The sequence below is a fragment of the Penaeus vannamei genome, chromosome 8 (genome assembly GCF_042767895.1).
Source record: "Penaeus vannamei isolate JL-2024 chromosome 8, ASM4276789v1, whole genome shotgun sequence".
NCBI lineage: Eukaryota > Metazoa > Arthropoda > Malacostraca > Decapoda > Penaeidae > Penaeus > Penaeus vannamei.
Window position 1 is genome coordinate 11,113,759 of NC_091556.1, and position 20,000 is coordinate 11,133,758.

The 20,000-nt window shown below is 34.2% G+C and overlaps 1 protein-coding gene across 1 annotated transcript in view; it reads left to right on the forward strand.

The window, feature by feature from the left end:
* Positions 1–18,956, forward strand: part of Sap-r (prosaposin) — a 20,430-nt gene extending 1,474 nt beyond the window's left edge. The window contains exons 2-19 of the mRNA XM_027365426.2: positions 4,351–4,432; positions 4,581–4,728; positions 5,613–5,813; positions 5,942–6,073; positions 6,248–6,389; positions 6,648–6,799; positions 8,087–8,254; positions 8,435–8,609; positions 8,833–8,969; positions 9,375–9,509; positions 9,719–9,865; positions 10,350–10,518; positions 12,391–12,465; positions 13,986–14,086; positions 14,802–14,979; positions 15,128–15,288; positions 15,691–15,882; positions 17,995–18,956. Of these exons, the coding sequence (XP_027221227.2) occupies positions 4,351–4,432; positions 4,581–4,728; positions 5,613–5,813; positions 5,942–6,073; positions 6,248–6,389; positions 6,648–6,799; positions 8,087–8,254; positions 8,435–8,609; positions 8,833–8,969; positions 9,375–9,509; positions 9,719–9,865; positions 10,350–10,518; positions 12,391–12,465; positions 13,986–14,086; positions 14,802–14,979; positions 15,128–15,288; positions 15,691–15,882; positions 17,995–18,048 (2,549 nt within the window). The 3' untranslated portion in view covers positions 18,049–18,956. The remainder of the gene's footprint in view (positions 1–4,350; positions 4,433–4,580; positions 4,729–5,612; positions 5,814–5,941; positions 6,074–6,247; positions 6,390–6,647; positions 6,800–8,086; positions 8,255–8,434; positions 8,610–8,832; positions 8,970–9,374; positions 9,510–9,718; positions 9,866–10,349; positions 10,519–12,390; positions 12,466–13,985; positions 14,087–14,801; positions 14,980–15,127; positions 15,289–15,690; positions 15,883–17,994) is intronic.
* Positions 18,957–20,000: the final 1,044 nt, after the last annotated feature.

The following is a 20,000-nucleotide window of genomic DNA, read 5'->3' on the forward strand; positions in this document are numbered from 1 at the left end:
CCTCTCCTACTTTCTATCTATTCCCTAGAGAGGGTGAGAAGTCCCCCTATGCCCCCCTTTATTATGATTTTATGCCAGCATATAGAAAACAGACATTAAGAATATTGGCTGTGAGGGTGGTGTGGACTTCATATGCAGTGGATATTTTTTGCCGTTTCGTGCTAAATATGAGACAGCAGCAGCTGTAACTTTGTTGTTAATGGCTATATACCTTATACTCTATAAGATGGCGGTGTCCATTTCCCTCTGTTACTGCGTGTCGCTCTCTCTAACTTTTACCAAAATATCTGCAGACCTAAACAGTAATGCAAATGATGGAAATAGAATATGGGGTTAAACTTAATGATATGGCTGCACTGAGTTGAGGCAAATTTAATATGATATTCTTTTAGAGGACAAAAATTTGTAGTCATCAGTACAAAAAAACATTAGTAAACACAAACAGTAACATCACAAATGAAGGTAGAATATCACAGAAGATGCTGCTCTCAGACTAAGGCCACTCAGTGCTCCCAAGTTTCAGCTCTATCTTGCCGTGGATACAGAGGTGAAGACCATGTTTCCCAGGGGATGTTGGGGGTAAAGCCCTCCATCAACCCTCCCCTTAGGCAGTGCCTGAAGGGAATGCCCAGTTTCAGTAACTTGGATTGATGAACAAATCTTGAGATGTGTGTTTGTACTGTAAAGAATTACCATTTATAGAAAGCGCTGCTCACAGCCTAAGTCCATTTGGTGCTTCTGAATTTCAGCTCTATTTTGCTGTGCAAACCTAAGTGAGGAAAATAATTCTAGATGGGTGTTCGGGAGGGGGGGGGGCAAATTAGCCATCAATCCTCCCCTCACAGTGCCCAAAGGGCATGCCCAGTCATGGCAACTTTGATTGTTGAATAAAGTTTGTGACCTGGAATTGGCGACTTAATCTCTGGGAAGTGTTTCTATACTGTAAAGAATTACTTTATATATATAAATTTGCTTGGAAGACGAAAAAGAAATAAAATATTGTACTGTGTTGGTCATGTCAAACAAGTTCTCTTTAGGCTTTTGTTATATATTTCCAACTGATTTACAGTGACACCATGACAATTGTATCAAACTTAACAAATATTAATATATTCCTCATGTGATATCCTGTAGATGTATCAGAATAAAAACAAATGTATAGTTTATTTTGCACAAGTTTTTGGTGCAAAGTGAATTTTGTCTGTAATGGATAGAATAATTGAAAATAAGACATTTCATCTATGGTATTTCCTTTAAGTGATTATAAGAATGTTGTGCAACCTTTGATACTTTGCTTTACTGTTATGGAAAAAAGAAACTGTAATGACACTATCATAAAACTACACTCACTGATGCCTGAAATGGTGTTTGTTACCGTGCGCAATTTGTCCTCTAGAGACAGTCCCAAAACCAGGGTATCATGCAAACCCAAAAACCCAAACCAAACCTTTCCTACCTTTTTTCATTCCCTAGACAGGGGTAACAAGCCCCCTCATACCCCTCTTTTCTTAGCATATCATGCCAACATATATAATGGATGTGAGGGTGTTGTGGACTTTGTCTGTAATGTGTAGCGAATATTTTCGTAATTTTGCGGCAAATGTGAAGCTGGAGTAGCTATATAAAATGGTGGTGTCCATTTCCCTCTCTGTGCATCGCTATGGTAATGTTACCCCATAGTGTTATATGGTATATGGGTATGTGCAACTAAAGATATACCAAAACAACAACTGAAGCCTAACATTTTGTTAGCACATTTAGAAATTTGGTATATGTGTATAGGATGTCTTAGAATCCACCAAGCCTACAAGTCCACACAGGTGTCTTTGCATTCTGCACTCTTTCATTTGCACACACATCAGCATGTATGTCATTGTAGCTGTACATGTATTTACATGTACACATAAGTGCATGTATGTTAAAACATGTACATAAACATGTGCATATGTGCACTTAAGTTTGTAAATGTGAGTGCACATGTATGGAAATGTGTGTACATGTGTGTAAGCATATACATATGTGCAGAGATATAAAAGAATATGTAGCATCATAAATGGATTTCTAGCTACAGAGTGGCCTTGAATTCTTTTTTGTTCATGGGAAATAACTAATAAGAAGGAGTTAATATTTTGAAATATGAACTCACCATTGCTCATATCCCAAGAATGTTTTGATTTGTGGGTAATTTTTTACAATGCAGACATACTCTGTAACTCCACGTCACAAACTTTATTCAACAATCTAAATTGCTGTGACTGGGCAGTGCCCATAGGGAGGGTTTATTGGGGGGGGGGGGCCGCCCCCAACACCCCCTAGTAAACATTGTCTTTTCCTGTATAGCAAGATGGAACTGAAACTCGGGAGTAGTCTTTTTCTTTTTATATGGTGTTACCTTTCATGTCTGCAAATTTTGTGTTGTACCAGTGACCGCAACTTTTTCTTCTCTACAAGAGTATTATCTTCATTTTGTCTTAGTTTAGTGTGACCATGCAGTAAATATTTTTTGTGAAGTAAAAATACAAATTTTAGATACAAATTAATCATTTGTAGTTTTTAGTATATATTTTTCTGTTTCCTATATGTATGGTAAAAGCAGCTTCATTATTATGTTTTCTTGCTTAATTTGGTTCAAGTGAAAACAAGAATGTTAAAGCTTTCCAATCCCAAAGGTCTGAACTAGTGGTGATGTTATGGCAACTTTTCCTTGGCTCTCTAGTCTTTTGAGTAAAATACACCAGTGTTCATGCATTACCAGTACTTAGTTATTTGTATGATGTTTGTCAAAATTGAATCATAATTACAATATTTTTGTGAAGAAATTTTAAAAGTTGGTTGATTATTTATTTGTTTGTTTGTTTTAATGAATCCTTCACACTTGGAGGAATCTATCACAGTAAGATACTTATGTTATCCAGTGATTGCAATGTTTCATTTTCACTCCATTTTTACACACACACATACAAACACACACACACACACACACACACACACATACATACACACACACATACACACACATACACACACACACATACACACACATACACACACATACACACACATACACACACATACACACACATACATACACATACATACTCACACACATACACACAAAAAAACACACACACATACACACACACACACATACACACACACATACACACACACATACACACACACATACACACACACATACACACACACATACACACACACATACACACACACATACACACACACATACACACACACATACACACACATACACACACACATACACACACACATACACACACACACATACACACACACACACACACACACACACACACACACACACACACACACACATACACACACACACACACACACACACATACACACACACACATACACACACACACATACACACACACACACACACACACACATACAGACACACACATACACACACACACATACACACACACACATACACACACACACATACACACACACACACACACACACACACACACACACACACACACACACACACACACACACACATACATACATACATACATACATACACATACACACACACACACACACACACACACACACACACACACACACACACACACACACACACACACGCACACGCACACGCTCACACATATACACACATATACACACACATATACACACACATACACACACACACACACACACACACACACACACACACACACACACACACACACACACACACACACACACATACACACACACATACACACACACACACACATACACACACACGCACACATACACACACACACATACGCACACACACACACACACATACGCACACACACACATACGCACACACACACACGCACACACACATACGCACACACACACACATGCACACACACACACATACGCACACACACACACACATACATATATATATATATATATATATATATATATATATATATATATATATATATATATATATATATGAAAATGGTGACAGGTATACTTAGGCTCGGAGTGACACATTTACGATACTCTCTGAGTTTTTGCATGGGTATTTCTATATTTGTAGAAGAGTCTGAAAATGGGCATAACTCATTTTCAACCCCCTATCCCCCTTGACCTTAGGGATATTCCCCTTTACAAGTTTTTAATTTAAAAAATACTAGCTCATAATGGCCTTGAAGAATTGATAGTGTTTGGTTTGAGCAGGCAGCTCTGAGTTTTTGTGTCTTTGTGTGTCCAGATGTGCATATATACTCATGTATCAACATGTGACTAATTTTCTGGTAAATAATGATATTGAATTTTGTATATCTACAGCATGTGTTCTGCATGGTGAGGCTACCATGTTAGGATCCAGGAAGTGCACATTTGGTCCGAGTTACTGGTGCCACTCTATTCAGTAAGTAGTCTTGTATTAAAACTTCGGGAGAGAAAATAAGAAGTATGTCTCTTGAAAGTGTAAGAAATGAAATATGATACTGTTTAAAATTAGACTGTAATCTTTATAGTCATATATTTAGTAATTTGTTATTTCTTTTTTATAATAGAAATGCTAAGGAGTGCAATGCAGTTAATCACTGTATTCAGACAATATGGGAAAACCTGGCATTGCCTGAAGACAATGATGACATCTGCACCTTGTGTAAGAACATGGTTAAGGAGGCCAGAGACCAACTTCTCAGTAATGAAACCCAGGTATATCAAGAATCACAGACTGAATAGTATTATTTATATTTTTGATGTATATTTTGATTGTTTATAAATGATATGTGATATATAATGCACGATAAAATCTATTATATATAATATATAATGTATGATATATTATATATATGATATATAATGTATAATGTATAATATTATATAATATATGATATGGAATATATATGTCTTTACACATTTTTATATATATTTATATATATATATATTTATATATATAAATATATATATATATATAAATATATATATAAATACATATATATATATATATATATATCTATATATAAATATATATATATAAATATATATATATATAAATATATATATACATATAAATATATATATATATATATAAATATATAAATATATATATATATATATATATATATATATATATATATATATATATATATATATATATATATATATATATATATATATATATATATATATATATATGCAAGATAGAATAGATGTAAGGAATTATTGCTGCTTGGTCAGTAACATGGACAGTTGCATCAGCTGCCTTATGACTAAAGGATTTAGGTGTCACGTGGATAGTTGGAAATGAGACACCTTACAAGTTCATACAGCTGACTTGTTCCCACTGCCCCAGCAGCATGCTGGGCTCTATTAGTATGGGCTTTTAAGGAAGGTTCTCTTATTATATATTATTTTAGCTGATTTTAAGTTTCTTTGTGTTTGTGTATGTATTTAGTATTTATTTGTGTATTTGATTGTGTCTGCGCGATAAGGCACACTGTGTAAATATGTCTAGCTCAGAAAGTTTAAAATTGATTCTCAAAAGAATTTACCTTTGAATCTGATTGGTAATTTTACATTGGCGTCATTTATTTCAGGAAGAGATTCGCGAGGTGTTTGATGGGTCCTGCCGTCTCATCCCTATTAAGTTAATAGCTGATGAATGTGTAGATATTGCCAACGACTTCATTCCCGAATTGATTGACACACTGGCATCTCAGATGAACCCCCAGTTGGTCTGTGCCACTGCAGGCCTTTGCAACTCTGCCAGAGTTGACAAACTCATCAGTGAAAATCAGGTGTGTGAAGTAAAAGTACATAAGTGCTTAAACATTTTGTTGGAACTTTGTATTTTCTGTGTATATTGTCATTAAAATTTCCAAATGAAAAAATCAGTTTCATGCATTATTTTCTCTCAATGCTATAGGTTGCTCTTCAAGGATTCAACCCTAATGCAGTAAAGCATTCAGGGGAACATCCACAACCAGGGGACTGTGAATCTTGCAGGGACTTCATTGCACGAACCATCCGCCTTGTCAAGACTCACTCACGAGCTGAGGTTTGGTGTTTTGCTCTTATTGATTTCATGCAAAACATTATTTGTATTTTAAGCTATATTTTGTGATATTTTTTCTCCTTTTATTGAGATGAAAATTACCAAAATTGCAACTTTGACTGTTGATTATTATATTTGTAGAAGTCACTCTGTATATCAAATGTCTCTTTTTCTCAGCTCATGGACAGATTGATAGCTATATGTGGACGTTTTGGATCTCTCTCTGATGGCTGCAGTGCCTTGGTTGAAGCTAACTTCGACGATATTTACAATTTCCTGACAGATCAGCTGACACCAGAAGACTTCTGTGACCTAGTTGGTGGGTAAACTAATGTTTTTTGTCCAGTAATTCAGAGGTGTATATATACCTACTTGATATTTTTAGAAATACGTGATACTTTTTTAAGCATTAGCAGAAAATTCTGTTGTATATATTTGCCTTTATGGAAAATGAAAACTGATTTAGTTTTAAGATTATTCTTTGTCTAGATGTGTTATACAAGGAACTTGTCCTGAAAGTGTTTTCTGTGATCTGTAGACATTTCATATTTTTACTTATTTTTACTTATCTTTATAGAAATGTGTGAAAACAGAATGCACCAGAGTGGACAGTACACTCGTCCTGCACTTTCACACTCTGGTGATGAACCTTGTGACTTCTGTGAAGCAATTGTGCAACACTGGAGGGAGATTCTTACAGCAAATACCACTGAAGAAGAATTCAAAGAGGTATGTTTTATTTTTATCATAAAATGATTCTGAGAAGAGAGGAAAGGTAATAGTTTAAAATGTTTTAGATATTTCGGAAGAATAGACTATAAATTACCTTCCACTACCCGTTTCTCACATGGGAATTCATGCGATGTTGTTTCATGGTATTGGCGTATCTCTTTGCCTCCAGATGATGGATTCACCTATGCTTGACTTGGTCATGGCTTGGGGTGATGGGTCATTTATATCATGACTGACTTGGCTGTATGTAACAAACCATTCATTATGTTACTATGATTCATGTGCTACATTTTATACAGTTCTTTATAAGGTGCCCTCATGGTATGTCCCATGGCCTGGGGTATTGCCTGAGGGAGAATGGGATGTGCAGTACCCCTATGGGCTATTGTTTTAAAGGGCAGTAAAACACTTCAATCATTCGCCTGCTGTGCCAGTCTCCTCATTTCAACAAGATTGTTATATGGCACTGTCTTGAAGTATGACACTCAAAAGGGAATTACTAAAGCCATGGGAATACCAGCCTATTTCTGCATGCAATCTCTTATTTCAGAAGAATGAGATTTGCAAAAATAAGAGAAAGTTCTTTTTTTTTATCCCACAATAAAGCCACATTCCATCTTGCACATACTGTAATACCTGATTTATTGAAAAGGACTCATATTTAATCTGGCTACTACTGGTTCAATATAGCAAATTAAATGAATATCATGCATCTCTGAATATGTAAAAAGATTAAAATCATGGATAAATGTGATACAAAAAGAAATCATATCACTTCGTTGTTGTGATTCAGCTTTGTCTGAAATAGGCTTCAGAGGCAAGCCCAGTCGGATGAACAAACTCCTTGGATCAAAGGCCCTGTGAACCCCAAATTCTCTTGGTGGCATTGGCTTAAAAGGATGGTATTATTTTGCATACCAAGCTGAATAGCTTAAGATAAATATTGTATACAGGATGGACAAATTATTCAATTGTTGGAAAACCACAAGTTTTATTCTATATTAGATATCTTCATTTGTCAGTATTTGATGCCCTTCTTTGTTATTAATCCTCCCTTTTTTCTTTTGTAAGGAATTACTCTTAACTATTTATTGAAAATGATTGATAGGTGCTTGTTGAGAACAATTTTGAAGTAAAATGTGAATATTAGAAAATTATTTTTTATGAAGCTGGTTTCAAGTGAACAGATGTCTTATTTATTTTTAGTAGTATGAATTTGCTGATAAAGAAAATAATCAATAGATGCATCAAGTATTCAAACTAATAAATTTTCTTTCGAAACAGATCCTAGATGGTTTGTGCCATCAGACTGGCAGGTTCAGCAAGAATTGTCTTGCTTTGGTAGATGAATATTACCAAATTGTATACAGCTTCTTGATGTCTGAAATCCATCCCAAGGAAATCTGTGAAGCTGTAGGACTCTGTGGTGCTAATTCAGTTTTCAATGGAGAGGTTTGTTGATTTCTGTTTTTTATTTATTTGCGAAGGATTGGTATGTATTTGAGCATCTGTTTCAACTTCCCATGAATAATATTTTGCAATATTTTGTTGAGTAAACATTAATGGGGCACAATGAGAAAGCATTTAATCAGTGTTTGGATGAAATGACTATACAAAAATTTCATTCCCTAGCATCCAGCTTGGACAGTGCTTGATGTAAGGCATAGAGTTGCACAAACTCCTCTCAGGCCATCACTGATGGTTGGGCAACACTTGATTGGTGGAGATGAGAGCAGTGCCATCAGATTTGAGAATGAAAACCAAGGTTCAAATCTGCCGCGTGTGAAGCTATCAAAAAGTGGCATTGGTAAGGTTGATATTTACTGTAATGAATCATCATGAGTAATTAAACCCTTTTTGATATTAAATGAAATTCTTAATCTTTTGAAAATATTGTAAAATGAATATCCATTTCTGTGCATTTACCTTCGTTAAGGCATTTAACTTAATAGAAATTCTTGTCAATAAGTGATATATACATAGAAGGGATATCTATGTTTTATTTTATTTTTGCTCTTGTCAAATATCAGATGTGTCAAGTGCTGGTAGGAATGGGATGTTGGCTGCACCTGTTGGAAAGGGACGTGTTGGGGATGACAACAAGTGTGTGATGTGTGAATTTGCTCTTCATTTCCTCCAGAATATGCTTGAGCAGAAGGACACTCGTGTTAGTATTTTTGATAATTGGTTTACTTTTGTCTTTGCTTGCTTATTCCTGTAGCTACCCTATTTTTTTCTTATGATATTTTAATTCATGTTTACAAGTTTGGTTTTAATCAGTTTCATTTATAATAAGACGACTAATTTCATTTAACTTTTGCTTTGCTGCTGAAGTCTGTTGGAGTAAGTTAGAAACCATGCAATTTACAGATATTACACATTTCTTGTTATTATTTTTTCCTTTTCCTCTGAACTGTTCTAGTATGCAAAGGCTTTCCTTTAATGCATATTAGAATACAAATATTCAAAATAAAAATGATTTATGTACAATTGATATAAAAATGCATTATCAGATAATCAGAAGGGGAAAAGTGAAATATGACATTGATTAAAATTGGGAAATGAATTGTAGAAGGACATCGAAGATGCTGTTGAAAGGCTGTGCACCATGATGCCCCATTCACTGGCAGAGGAGTGTGAGGACTATGTAGATGCCTATGGTGACCAAGTTATCGAGTTGCTGGCTCAAGAGATTGACCCATCCCAGGTAAGAAAGCGTGAGTTAATGATTAATCACTTAGTGCAGAATTCATGTTACCAGTATTTTTTACTTCAATATTTTGGGTATGCTAACTAAGGTTTGCTTAAAGGAAATTGGTAATAGGTCTATGTATGTACAATATTTGAATTTAGAGATGAAAAAAGAAAGAAAAAATTGTAATAGAATTATCTACGTTTTTTTTTTCCCCCATCAAGATCTGTCCTATGCTGCATCTCTGCCCATCTGAAGGGGAGACAGAGGAGGCAGTACAGGTCACTTCTGGAAAACCTGACGTATCTTGTGTTGTGTGCGAGTATGCTTTGACACAGCTGGAGGACATGCTGGAAGATAACAGAACTGAAGTAAGTTGGTAGATGTATGGTGGATTATAAAATGTATGTAATTATGTTGGATGGATAATATCTTTGATAATTTGATTAGGTATATGATATATTAAAGAATCTCAGAATATCCATTAATGGAGAATTTGTGTGTGTGTTCATTGTACATAGCAGTCAATATTCCCACATGTAAGACACCCGGAAAAGTAAACATTACCAACCGTCACGCCAGTGCGATGCTAGATCGGAGCTCGCGCTCTGAATTTCTCACCTGGAAAATATTATTTTCGGATTGAAAATGTAGCCGTCGCTAGTGGGTTGATTTACACAAGTTACATAGTATTCATATATAAGGCAGTTATGCTAAAGAAACAAAGGAGACTAATATGCCGAGATTTAGCTTTAGTTATGTTTTTCTGCTGTACGAAAATTTTTCAAATGGATCTAAAGAAATTTTATAGATTCTTGTAATCAGAAATGTAATTATCATTTTATATATTTGCAGGCAAGCATTGAGACTGCTCTTGAAAGGTTATGTGCCCTTTTGCCCAAGTCAGCACGTAAGGAATGCAACATGTTTGTTGAATTGTACACTGATCAGGTCATACAGATGTTGCTCAACAACTTATCCCCGGATGAAATATGCACTAACCTGGGACTGTGTAAGCAAACAGGTATGAGTTGTATACATTTTTAAATTGTAGTGTGTATATTTTTTTTTACCATAAAAATGTCTTCTCAGAGAAGTGATATACATAATCAAAAAGAGCATGCTAAGCTCCAAAGAAAATAAAATGCCTTAATAAAACAACAAGAAAAGCATTCTGTAAAGATAGTGTTGGTTATTGCTAAGGTTGATATGCACTTTGTATATCTTGTTATATTGATTGTTTCACCCGGGATTAATTGTGTAATTCCATGGACAAAATAGGTTTATATATTTTATATTTTTTCAAGCTGTGGAGTGTTCATTATTTCCTTTCTGATCCCACATGTGATGTCCAATTATATCTTGAAAAGAAAAAAATCCCTTTTTTATTCAAGTGTGTTTATTATAAGCTTGAACAATTTTCAGGTAATAATCCCTTAAAAGAAAGGCATAGCACAGACTGAGATGTGCCTTGCAAGGTTATATTCACTCTGTCTACACTTGAACAGTGCAATTAAAATAAATCAGGAACCTGTATCCTCAAACTTTATGGGAACACTGGCAGAATAATCCACCCAAAAATTATCAAGCCTAGACTTTATCTGGTGACAGTGTAGTGTTTTCAAATTCAACAATATAAACCTTCTTCCTAAATAACAATGTAAAAAAAGGCCTAAGCAAATTTTGTCACATATATTTAAAGATTTGAAATGAAGTGCATATGAAAGTATATGAAAAACAGACATTCCCTGTCTTTATTTCTTATTCTGATATTAATATCCTTGGCAATAAGTCTTACAGTTTACTCTGGCTAGAGGATGAATATTTTAAAATAATGGTAACAACCAAAAAAAAAAACTATAAATGGAATTAATATAAAAGCATGTAAAAAATTGTCTATGGCTGTTCATTCCCTTTCCCTTTCCATTACATTTACAAGTTGATTATCATTTAACCTAAATGTTTGTTTATCCAAAGAGCAAAAACAAATGTTCCTTATATATTGATTTGTTCTCCCCTGTTCTTTCATGAAACATGAATTATTATTTGTTGTGTAATTCTTAAAGTATACACATTTTTTTAGAGAGTGAACCTTTTGTGGAAAAATGTATTACAATTCCTGTGTTTTTTTGACTTGCCAGGAGAATGTTATCTGCTTTCAGCCAAAAAGTTTATGCTGCCTAATTAAGTCTAGATTACATAAAACATGATTATATATGATACACAGATGCTTCATGACTGAACAAGAGAGAAAGAATATGGAAACATTTATCCTTTAGCGAGTGTAAGTTGTAAACAGTATAGGTAAGTGAGGGCATAAAGATAGGTAATGTCTATTTCTTTGTCCTTATTTATCCATTTAATTTTAAGTATTAGAGAATATGATGGCTTTTTCAAGCGATATTTATTTAACAATAGGGCATATATGGGTATACTTGAATGCACTAGTTTTACCAGATAAAATCCCAGCTTGATAACCAAAGGGTGGCCATGAATTTATTTGGCCAACTGTACCAATTACTATTCAGCTTGTACTTTATTTTAAGTTAGTACTATGTTACATCAGTTTATTATATATGGTACATATTCATTATTATGAAAAGAAGAATGAAGAAAGCAGAATTATAGTGTTCAAAGTTTTTTAAATGCATAGAAGTCTGTTAACATTTTTTCCAGTTTTAGTTGTGGGATGTATACCTTTACAATCCTTATTTTTATTATTTATGTTGTAGGTGGACTCATCATTAATTGGTTTTTATTAAAGGCATAAAGGGATTCGATTTGAAGTCTTCTTTTTAACATGTGAAAAGAAAAACTTCTAAAATTATCTAATATCTTTGCACTTATTTCTTAGAATAGTTTTCAGTTGTCTTCAATATATGAATTTCCTTTCCAGAAAGTGCATTGCCTATGCTTGATGCCTCTCACCAGTTGCCAGTCTCTCGCATGTTTGTCCCAGCTGTATCATCACGTAAGTTACTCAGAGATTAGCTACCTTCAACACAAGTTACTAATGTTATTGATTAATCTTATTATGATTTTTCTTGTATTTTGTCTTATGATTTAACCCTTTGGATGCTTGAAAGAGGTGGAGAAATGCTCCTCTGAGATGTCCATTTACTGGTCAAAACAAGAAAATTGACAAAGTATTTTCAACACTTTATGATACTGATAAAAATATGAATTTTATTAATATAATTAAAAAGAAAGAAAGAAGGAAAGAAAGAAAAAGATAACATTTATGGAGTTCAAACTAGCAAGTTACATTATTAAAATTCATCTCATATCTTAAACACTACAAAAGCTACCTTGATTTGATTTAGTAGTTTTAAATACTTATAGGATTAAGAGTTTAATGTAAATTAAACTTATTAACCTTTTTGGCTAGGATGACAGTGATTCCAGTTTAGTGATTGTTTACACTGTGGCAGCAGCATTACTGCTCTGTGCACAATTGATATCTCCGACAAGAGGTGTACACCTCAGGGTTTCTTTTCCTCCCTCACCATGATACTGCTGACTGGATGATGCAGGACCTCACTCTTGTAATCTAACATGAGGTTCAGTGAATAAATTCAGTGCTATCTGGTGCAAAACGTGCATACCACATTCTGTCACAGTTGGGAAATAAGGCAAACAATGCATTTTTTGGCATTTTGGCAGCATTTTCTAAATGGTATTTATTCATTTTTTATTGCCATTTGTATTTTTACAACATTGCGGTAATCATAATGTCATTAACAATAATAACTATTAGGAATGATAGCATAAGAAAAAAATCAGAATGGGGAAATCGGTTGAGATTACATCGGCCTACTTATTGATTCTTTGGTGGCTAAGCATTTGTGGAGCAATCCATTGGATCTAGATGCTTTACTGCTGTCACATGGCCCAATAAACAGGCATTAACACTCAAGTGCAGTGTAAAGTCTCCTGTCACTCCTTTGCAATGTTATTTTCTCTTTTTCTGCAAAAGCATTTTTAGTTTTTTTGCCATTTTCCAATTCATATTTGTCATTTGATTTGTTATCCTGATGGTAATAAACCATTTCCCATGTGCAGACTCAATATCTCTCTAAGAAACCTATAACTCTGTGGAATAGTAATAATAATGAGCAACATTTTGTTACTTGTCTTTTTTTTTTTTTTTTTTTTTGTAAACTTCTATTTCTGTGATACAACCTGCACTGCCAGTCATAGTGGTCAGGAGGCCAGGAATAGGATAATGAGTTCAGACATGGCCTCTTCCCAAGAGCCAGCATTCCTCCAGTCATTGCTCGTGGTTTGTACACTCCACATTTCTTTATCAGTGGTAATAATGCAAAAGCCCCTTCCTAAATGCCCACTGAGTCTAATCATCCTCTGAAGAGAGTGATTAGTGCACTCATGGTGAGTCATTCCTATCACCCTGGCCTTCAGCCAAAATGCTCATGACTGTAAATTTGCATTACCCCAGCCCATAAAATCAAAGCAAACAATTTTCTTTCGTAGAAACGACAGACGACTTCGAGATGACACAGTCTGCAGCATGTGTCTTATGCGAGTTTGCAATGGTTCAGGTTGATGACTTGCTCTCAGAAAATGCTACTGAGGTTAGTGAAAATCCACATTATAATGATGGGATTGATGCATTACTAGCCTTGATCTTGTAGTTGCAAATAGACACAAAAGATACAAAAATATATGCTGTAATTGCACAACTTCTTAATTTTGATTGAAGTGTGTAGAAAATTTAGTAATATTCATGGTATGAAAGAAATGTTACATATTTGTAATTTTACTATACACAAGTATAATTGGTTTAGATGAAGAGATGAATATGGTATCTAATGTTGATTTTGATGTGAAAGTACATTCTGAGAAAAAGTTTATTTTTATTAATATTTTTTATTTGTATTACTACAGTTGTTGGTAAGAATGTTATGGATGGTAATAATGATATCAGTGATGTTATTATCAATTGTAATAGCAATAGAAATAAGATTAATATTTAAGATTGATATGATTGAGGGCTACTTTAAGGTATGATTGATATCTAAATAAAATTAGATTTTAATTTTTTGCCTGAAGTGAGAGAGATAATCATCAGTAGAAGTTCAGTCTGATATGGACATTGGTAATAGTTAAAAGTGGATACTAATGTTCTTATGATTTAGCTTCAGTTCTCAAGGAGCACATCCTTGCTGAACATAGTATTTGAAAGGTATTCACTTTCTTATGTTTTTCAGTAGTAGCCCATATTATAGTTGCAAAAGAAATACTGGAACTATTGATGATGGTTTTAATATTTGCCCACTCTTTTTTCAGGATGCAATAATTGAAGTTGTGGACTTCGTTTGTGCTCATATGCCAGGTGTTCTTGCTGATGATTGTATTGGCTTCATTGAACAGTATGGTGATGCTATCATCAAGTTATTGGTTCATGAACTTAGTCCAAAGACTGTTTGCCAACAGATCAAGCTTTGCAAACCTCCATCATTTGAAAGTAAGTTCATCACAAACAGAATTTGAGATTCACATTACGAAAATGTTTGTAGAATTTTTGATTGGAGATGACTTAGTACTGTGATGTCATTCTACTGTATGCTGTATCAGATACAGTTGATGTAATCAAAGTTATTATTATTATACAGGTATGAGAGCCCTTATTAATATTAGAATGGACAAATGCCAAGTTTGTGAGGGAGTTGTTAACTATATTGACAAGAAACTAAAGGATGGAGATGCAACAACCACCATTGACACTGTTCTTGAAGAAGTTTGCCGACTCTTCCCCAATAATGCAAAGGACACGGTATGAGATGAGTCATATGATGTTTAAGCCTGAATATTAACTCCTTCATTTTGGGCATGCTATATCTGATATAATGACCTATGATGTGCATACACATCATGATTTGCAATGAGTGGGCCGGCTGTACACAGCTTAGGCCTAGCTGCAAAGTTTAGAATCTTGCATAATATTATATCACAGAAAATTCAGGCCCCATCATGGTAGGATTAAAATGCATGAATATATTTTCATTTGAGGATGACTATTTCTTATTGTATGTAGGCCTTTCTTTGTGTTGTATGTCTCTATGTTTTATTCATTTTGTACTCTCTTTCTTATGAAAGCCATACAATATCTCAACAAAATAAAATTTTACCTTTTTCCAAAAGAGAACTGCTTAGATATTTTTACCTTTTTACACAGTGCCGCAGCATGATTGAAGTTTATGGACCCTATGTAGTGAACCTTCTTGCTGAACTAGGGGACTCAAAGCGTGTGTGCCAGGCCGTAAAAATGTGCCCCCACCACACTTCAGAACCACTCCTGGGAGCTGAGAAGTGCACTTGGGGTCCTTCTTATTGGTGCCAGACCAAGATGCATGCAACAGCCTGTAAGGTAAGCCATAATATGTAATTGTTATGTTGTTGTTTTTATATGTCTAGTGTTTGTTGCTTTTTTGTCATGGATGACAAAGAGATCCATTGGTGACTAAGTATTTGCTGACAGTAGTAGTTGATTTGGTTGTGGTAAATTTCCTTGTTCTCTTTCTTTCACTTGCTTTTGTTTTCCCTCTTTTTTGCTTTCAGGCTTCCTTCATTGTTTTTTTATTTTATTTTATATATATATATATATATATATATATATATATATATATATATATATATTTTTTTTTTATTTTTTTTTTTTTTTTAAGCATTACCCTCCTCTTCCTGATATTAGTATCCCTGACATTCTTCTGCATCTTTTTCTCCATACATTCTTCATCTGATTCAGTTTATTTCTCATGCTGACTCCTGTCCTTTTTATATATTTATTTTTCTTTTTTTCTTTCCTTCCTCATTTTCTGCTCATTTTTTTTCCATCCCACTGATACAATTCCATTGTTAATTCAGTTTCAATATCTGTATCTTTTTTCTTCCTTACCTTGTCTTTCACTGTTTCCATCTTAATAGGCAATTAAAGTAGGTATTTCATTCATGGAAATCAGTTTTATTGTATCTGTTAAATTTATATATCACAATAACATTCTTGTTGCCATTTTAGACATTATAGACCAGGGGCCCCAAAGTGTTTGATATCCTACCCTTGGGGGTCAATGGGTCGATAAATGCCGTAACAATTTTTGTTGTGTTTGGATCATAAAGTTTGGATGAATGTTCGTATAAGCAACTAGAATAGATAAAATATAATTTGCAGATACACATTTGTAATTTATATGCACTTAGTTTATATTGTCTGTTTATTTTATATTCTGTTTATATTTTGTATCCCAATATTTTATGATAGATATTCACCATGGGAATGGGCTTGGTATGCAGTTACCCTTACTAATGCAAATAGAAAGCAAGGTTTGGCTTGCAGTTCCCCTCACTAATGTATATGGAAATGGCACATCTACTTAACTCCTTTGCTGCCCAAAATCAGGGCATTAGGGTTATTTAGGCCAATCTTACGATGTACAGGTGTACTTGTTTGGTTTCAAGGCTCCTTTTCTTCCCTTAGCAGTGTTGTTATGCTGTTTAATGCTTAAGCCTTTTTTTTCCTCCACCAATGTCTATTTACCATTTTATATGCTGTATTCAGATGCTAATAAACTGTTTTCCTTACACAGACTCCATATCATCTCTCCAGGTAGTCCATAACTCAGTGCACTAATAATAACTATAAGTAACATTTTGTTATTTATATCATTATTATTATTTTTTTTTTTTTTTTTTTTTTTTTTTTTTTTTTTTTTTTTTTGCAATATTCAATTTTTGTTAATACAACCTGCATTGCTGGTTATAGAGGGGGTAGGAATAGGATCCTGAGCTGGTGCTCTTCCAGTCATGGCTCGCAGAGGATGTATTTCACATTCGTTTACTGATGGGAATAATGGAAGAGCCTCTTCCTAAATCCTCCAAGTGCTTTTTGCAATCATAGTGAGTCATTCCTGTCACCCTGGCCTTCAGGCAAATTTTTCCAAAATGGCATAAAGGGGTTCTTGGCTTATGACAGTCTCGACTCATGACGTGTCATGGATACGACACTAGAAATCATATACAATATCTAGTTTGTCTTCAATGTGTTCCTTTAGCCCTAGTTTTGTTTTCGTATATGTCATAGAAGTGTGTTATGTTTTAGATTAAGACTTTTATACATGTACAGATAGGCACCGAAGTCACTCACATGTATGTACATGTGAGTGACTTCAGTGCCTATGTATGTATGTACATGTACTGTATTTAGGTGTGTTCCAACTTACGTCGAGAACTCCCTTTATTCATATCATCTTGTGCTCATACCAGATTTTTACATGACATGATGGTCATGTTATCTGGATGCAAGGGTTTAAATATTAATTTATATTTTTTTTGTATGTGTCTGGGAGTGAATGAGAAATCAAGGATTTTGTGTAGTCAGTTGTTTAAAAAAATTGGGGACTCTGGTGTCAACCGATGTTTCTTTGTTTCTTCTAATTTTAAAGGAAAGCACAATACTCACAAGTTCCATTCCATTCCATTCCAGGCAACTGTTCACTGTGAAACGAAGGTGTGGAAGGGAGTTGTTCCTGCCGTTTAAAGATAAAGGATTGATTGAAGAAGAGGAGGAAGAAAAGAAAAAAAGAAAGATGCAGATGAAGACAGAGTGGATGTAGATATTGGAAGTGCTTTTTTTTTCTTCAAAAAAGCAGCAATGAAAAAATAGATCAAATCAATTGTTTATTGTATACACTTGTCATTTTGAAAAACTACTGTCTGTGATGAATATTTTTTTATGCTTGATGATTGTGATTCCTCCAATTTGGCTTGTATTTTGTTTTGTTAGTTGTAAGGAATAGTGGAATTACCAGGATGTCTAAGGATATATAGAAAGATAATTTTAGAAGCATTCTGTGCGTTTGATGTTGAATTAAAGAAACTTGTCGTTTCGTCCATTGGTAATGTTATTATTTTTTATTCATCCTAAATTCTACTTAAGTGGGTATCTGTAGTAATTATTTGTACCTCAGCATGCTTCTGTTGTAGAAATTCATTTATCAGTGGCACCTATATACAGGCTTTGATATATCTCTAAGCAGGTTTGCTATGCAATAGGGTATGTTCACTTTTAGTTCATATAGGCTTTCTTCTTGGATATATACATACCTATCATATTTTGCTTTAATAATATCAGAAGCCTTGTATCATGATCTTTGGTGGGTTTGATGTTAGCTCCACATATTCAAGCAAGGTAACTGTGATTATTGTTACCCCTGAATGATTTTACATCACAAACAAGATATATTTTTATGTTCACAGAGATCATTAATATTGAGCAATGTTGTTGAAAGTGCTGGAACCTCAAATTTTAGTTTGTTGATCTCTGATGTATATGACCAGTGATAGTTGTAGAATAAGAGTATTCAGAATTATATGTAACTCTTGCATGTTACATCATGGAACAGAGTGCCTGTACAATGATATATTGATAAAGGCTGTCAAAATTTCCTGGATTGTATTATTTTAAACTATAATGAAACTTAATTGGGTGAAACTCCAAAATCTGGATATTATGGAACTATAGGATGCTGCAAAGGTCATATAGTACATAGCTATATATTTTAACTGTTCCTGTGAAGGAAAGTTGTATATTCGTCTCGGTTCATCAATTAATTGGTTTCTTGTTAGTTTTTGAGGAGGACTGATGCAAAAAGTTACTATTGATGGACAAGGAAATTTATTTTTTGGGTTATTGATAGCTAAGTACCAGCTATGATTTTGGTGGTATGAGCCAGGGTAGACCGGTATAAACTGGGGTAGATAACGAGTTGACCTGAGTTAAGAGTCTGTTAGTTGAGTGTCCTTTTGAACATCTTTTAATCTTTGTTTTGTGCAAAGATCCTTATAACATTTTAGTTCCTCAAAGAATGCAAGTAGTACAAAAAAGTCAGTTATAGTTAATATGAACTGGCTTCTAAATGATACTGAAGTTGCCAATGACTGTTAAGGCTGTACATGATCCATTTCCTCCTTTCACTTTCCATTACCACTATGAATCTTTACTAGGATAACCGTTGTTGTCTTTTAGAGGTTTATGTGATGTTTAGCAGGATCATCTGTTCATACCCAGCAGCAAACAGTCGAGCTACCAGGCAGGCGGCTTCATGGTCTTGTCTAGTGATTTCTCTTGATCACTTTCTTGGTTTGCCTGCCAATTTTGGTAGAACAATGGGTATTGAAATGAACTTCATCATATGGACGGAGCCTTATTCTATGAATACATGCCAAATCCGATCGTATTTACAAGTATATATGTTGTATTTACAAGTATTCATATCAAAGGAGTTTCATGATCATTATCATTTCATAATAGAGGAAATTATATATTGCAGTGAGAACATAACAGTAAAACAAGATAGTCTCTTTCAATAGTCTTTAGATATCAAGTACCCGAATGGCTGTATAATCATGTCACGGTCCTAACACATTTCATAATAGAAAACCTAGCAAAATTGAATGAACACAAATTTTCATACATAATGGTCCCGTTAT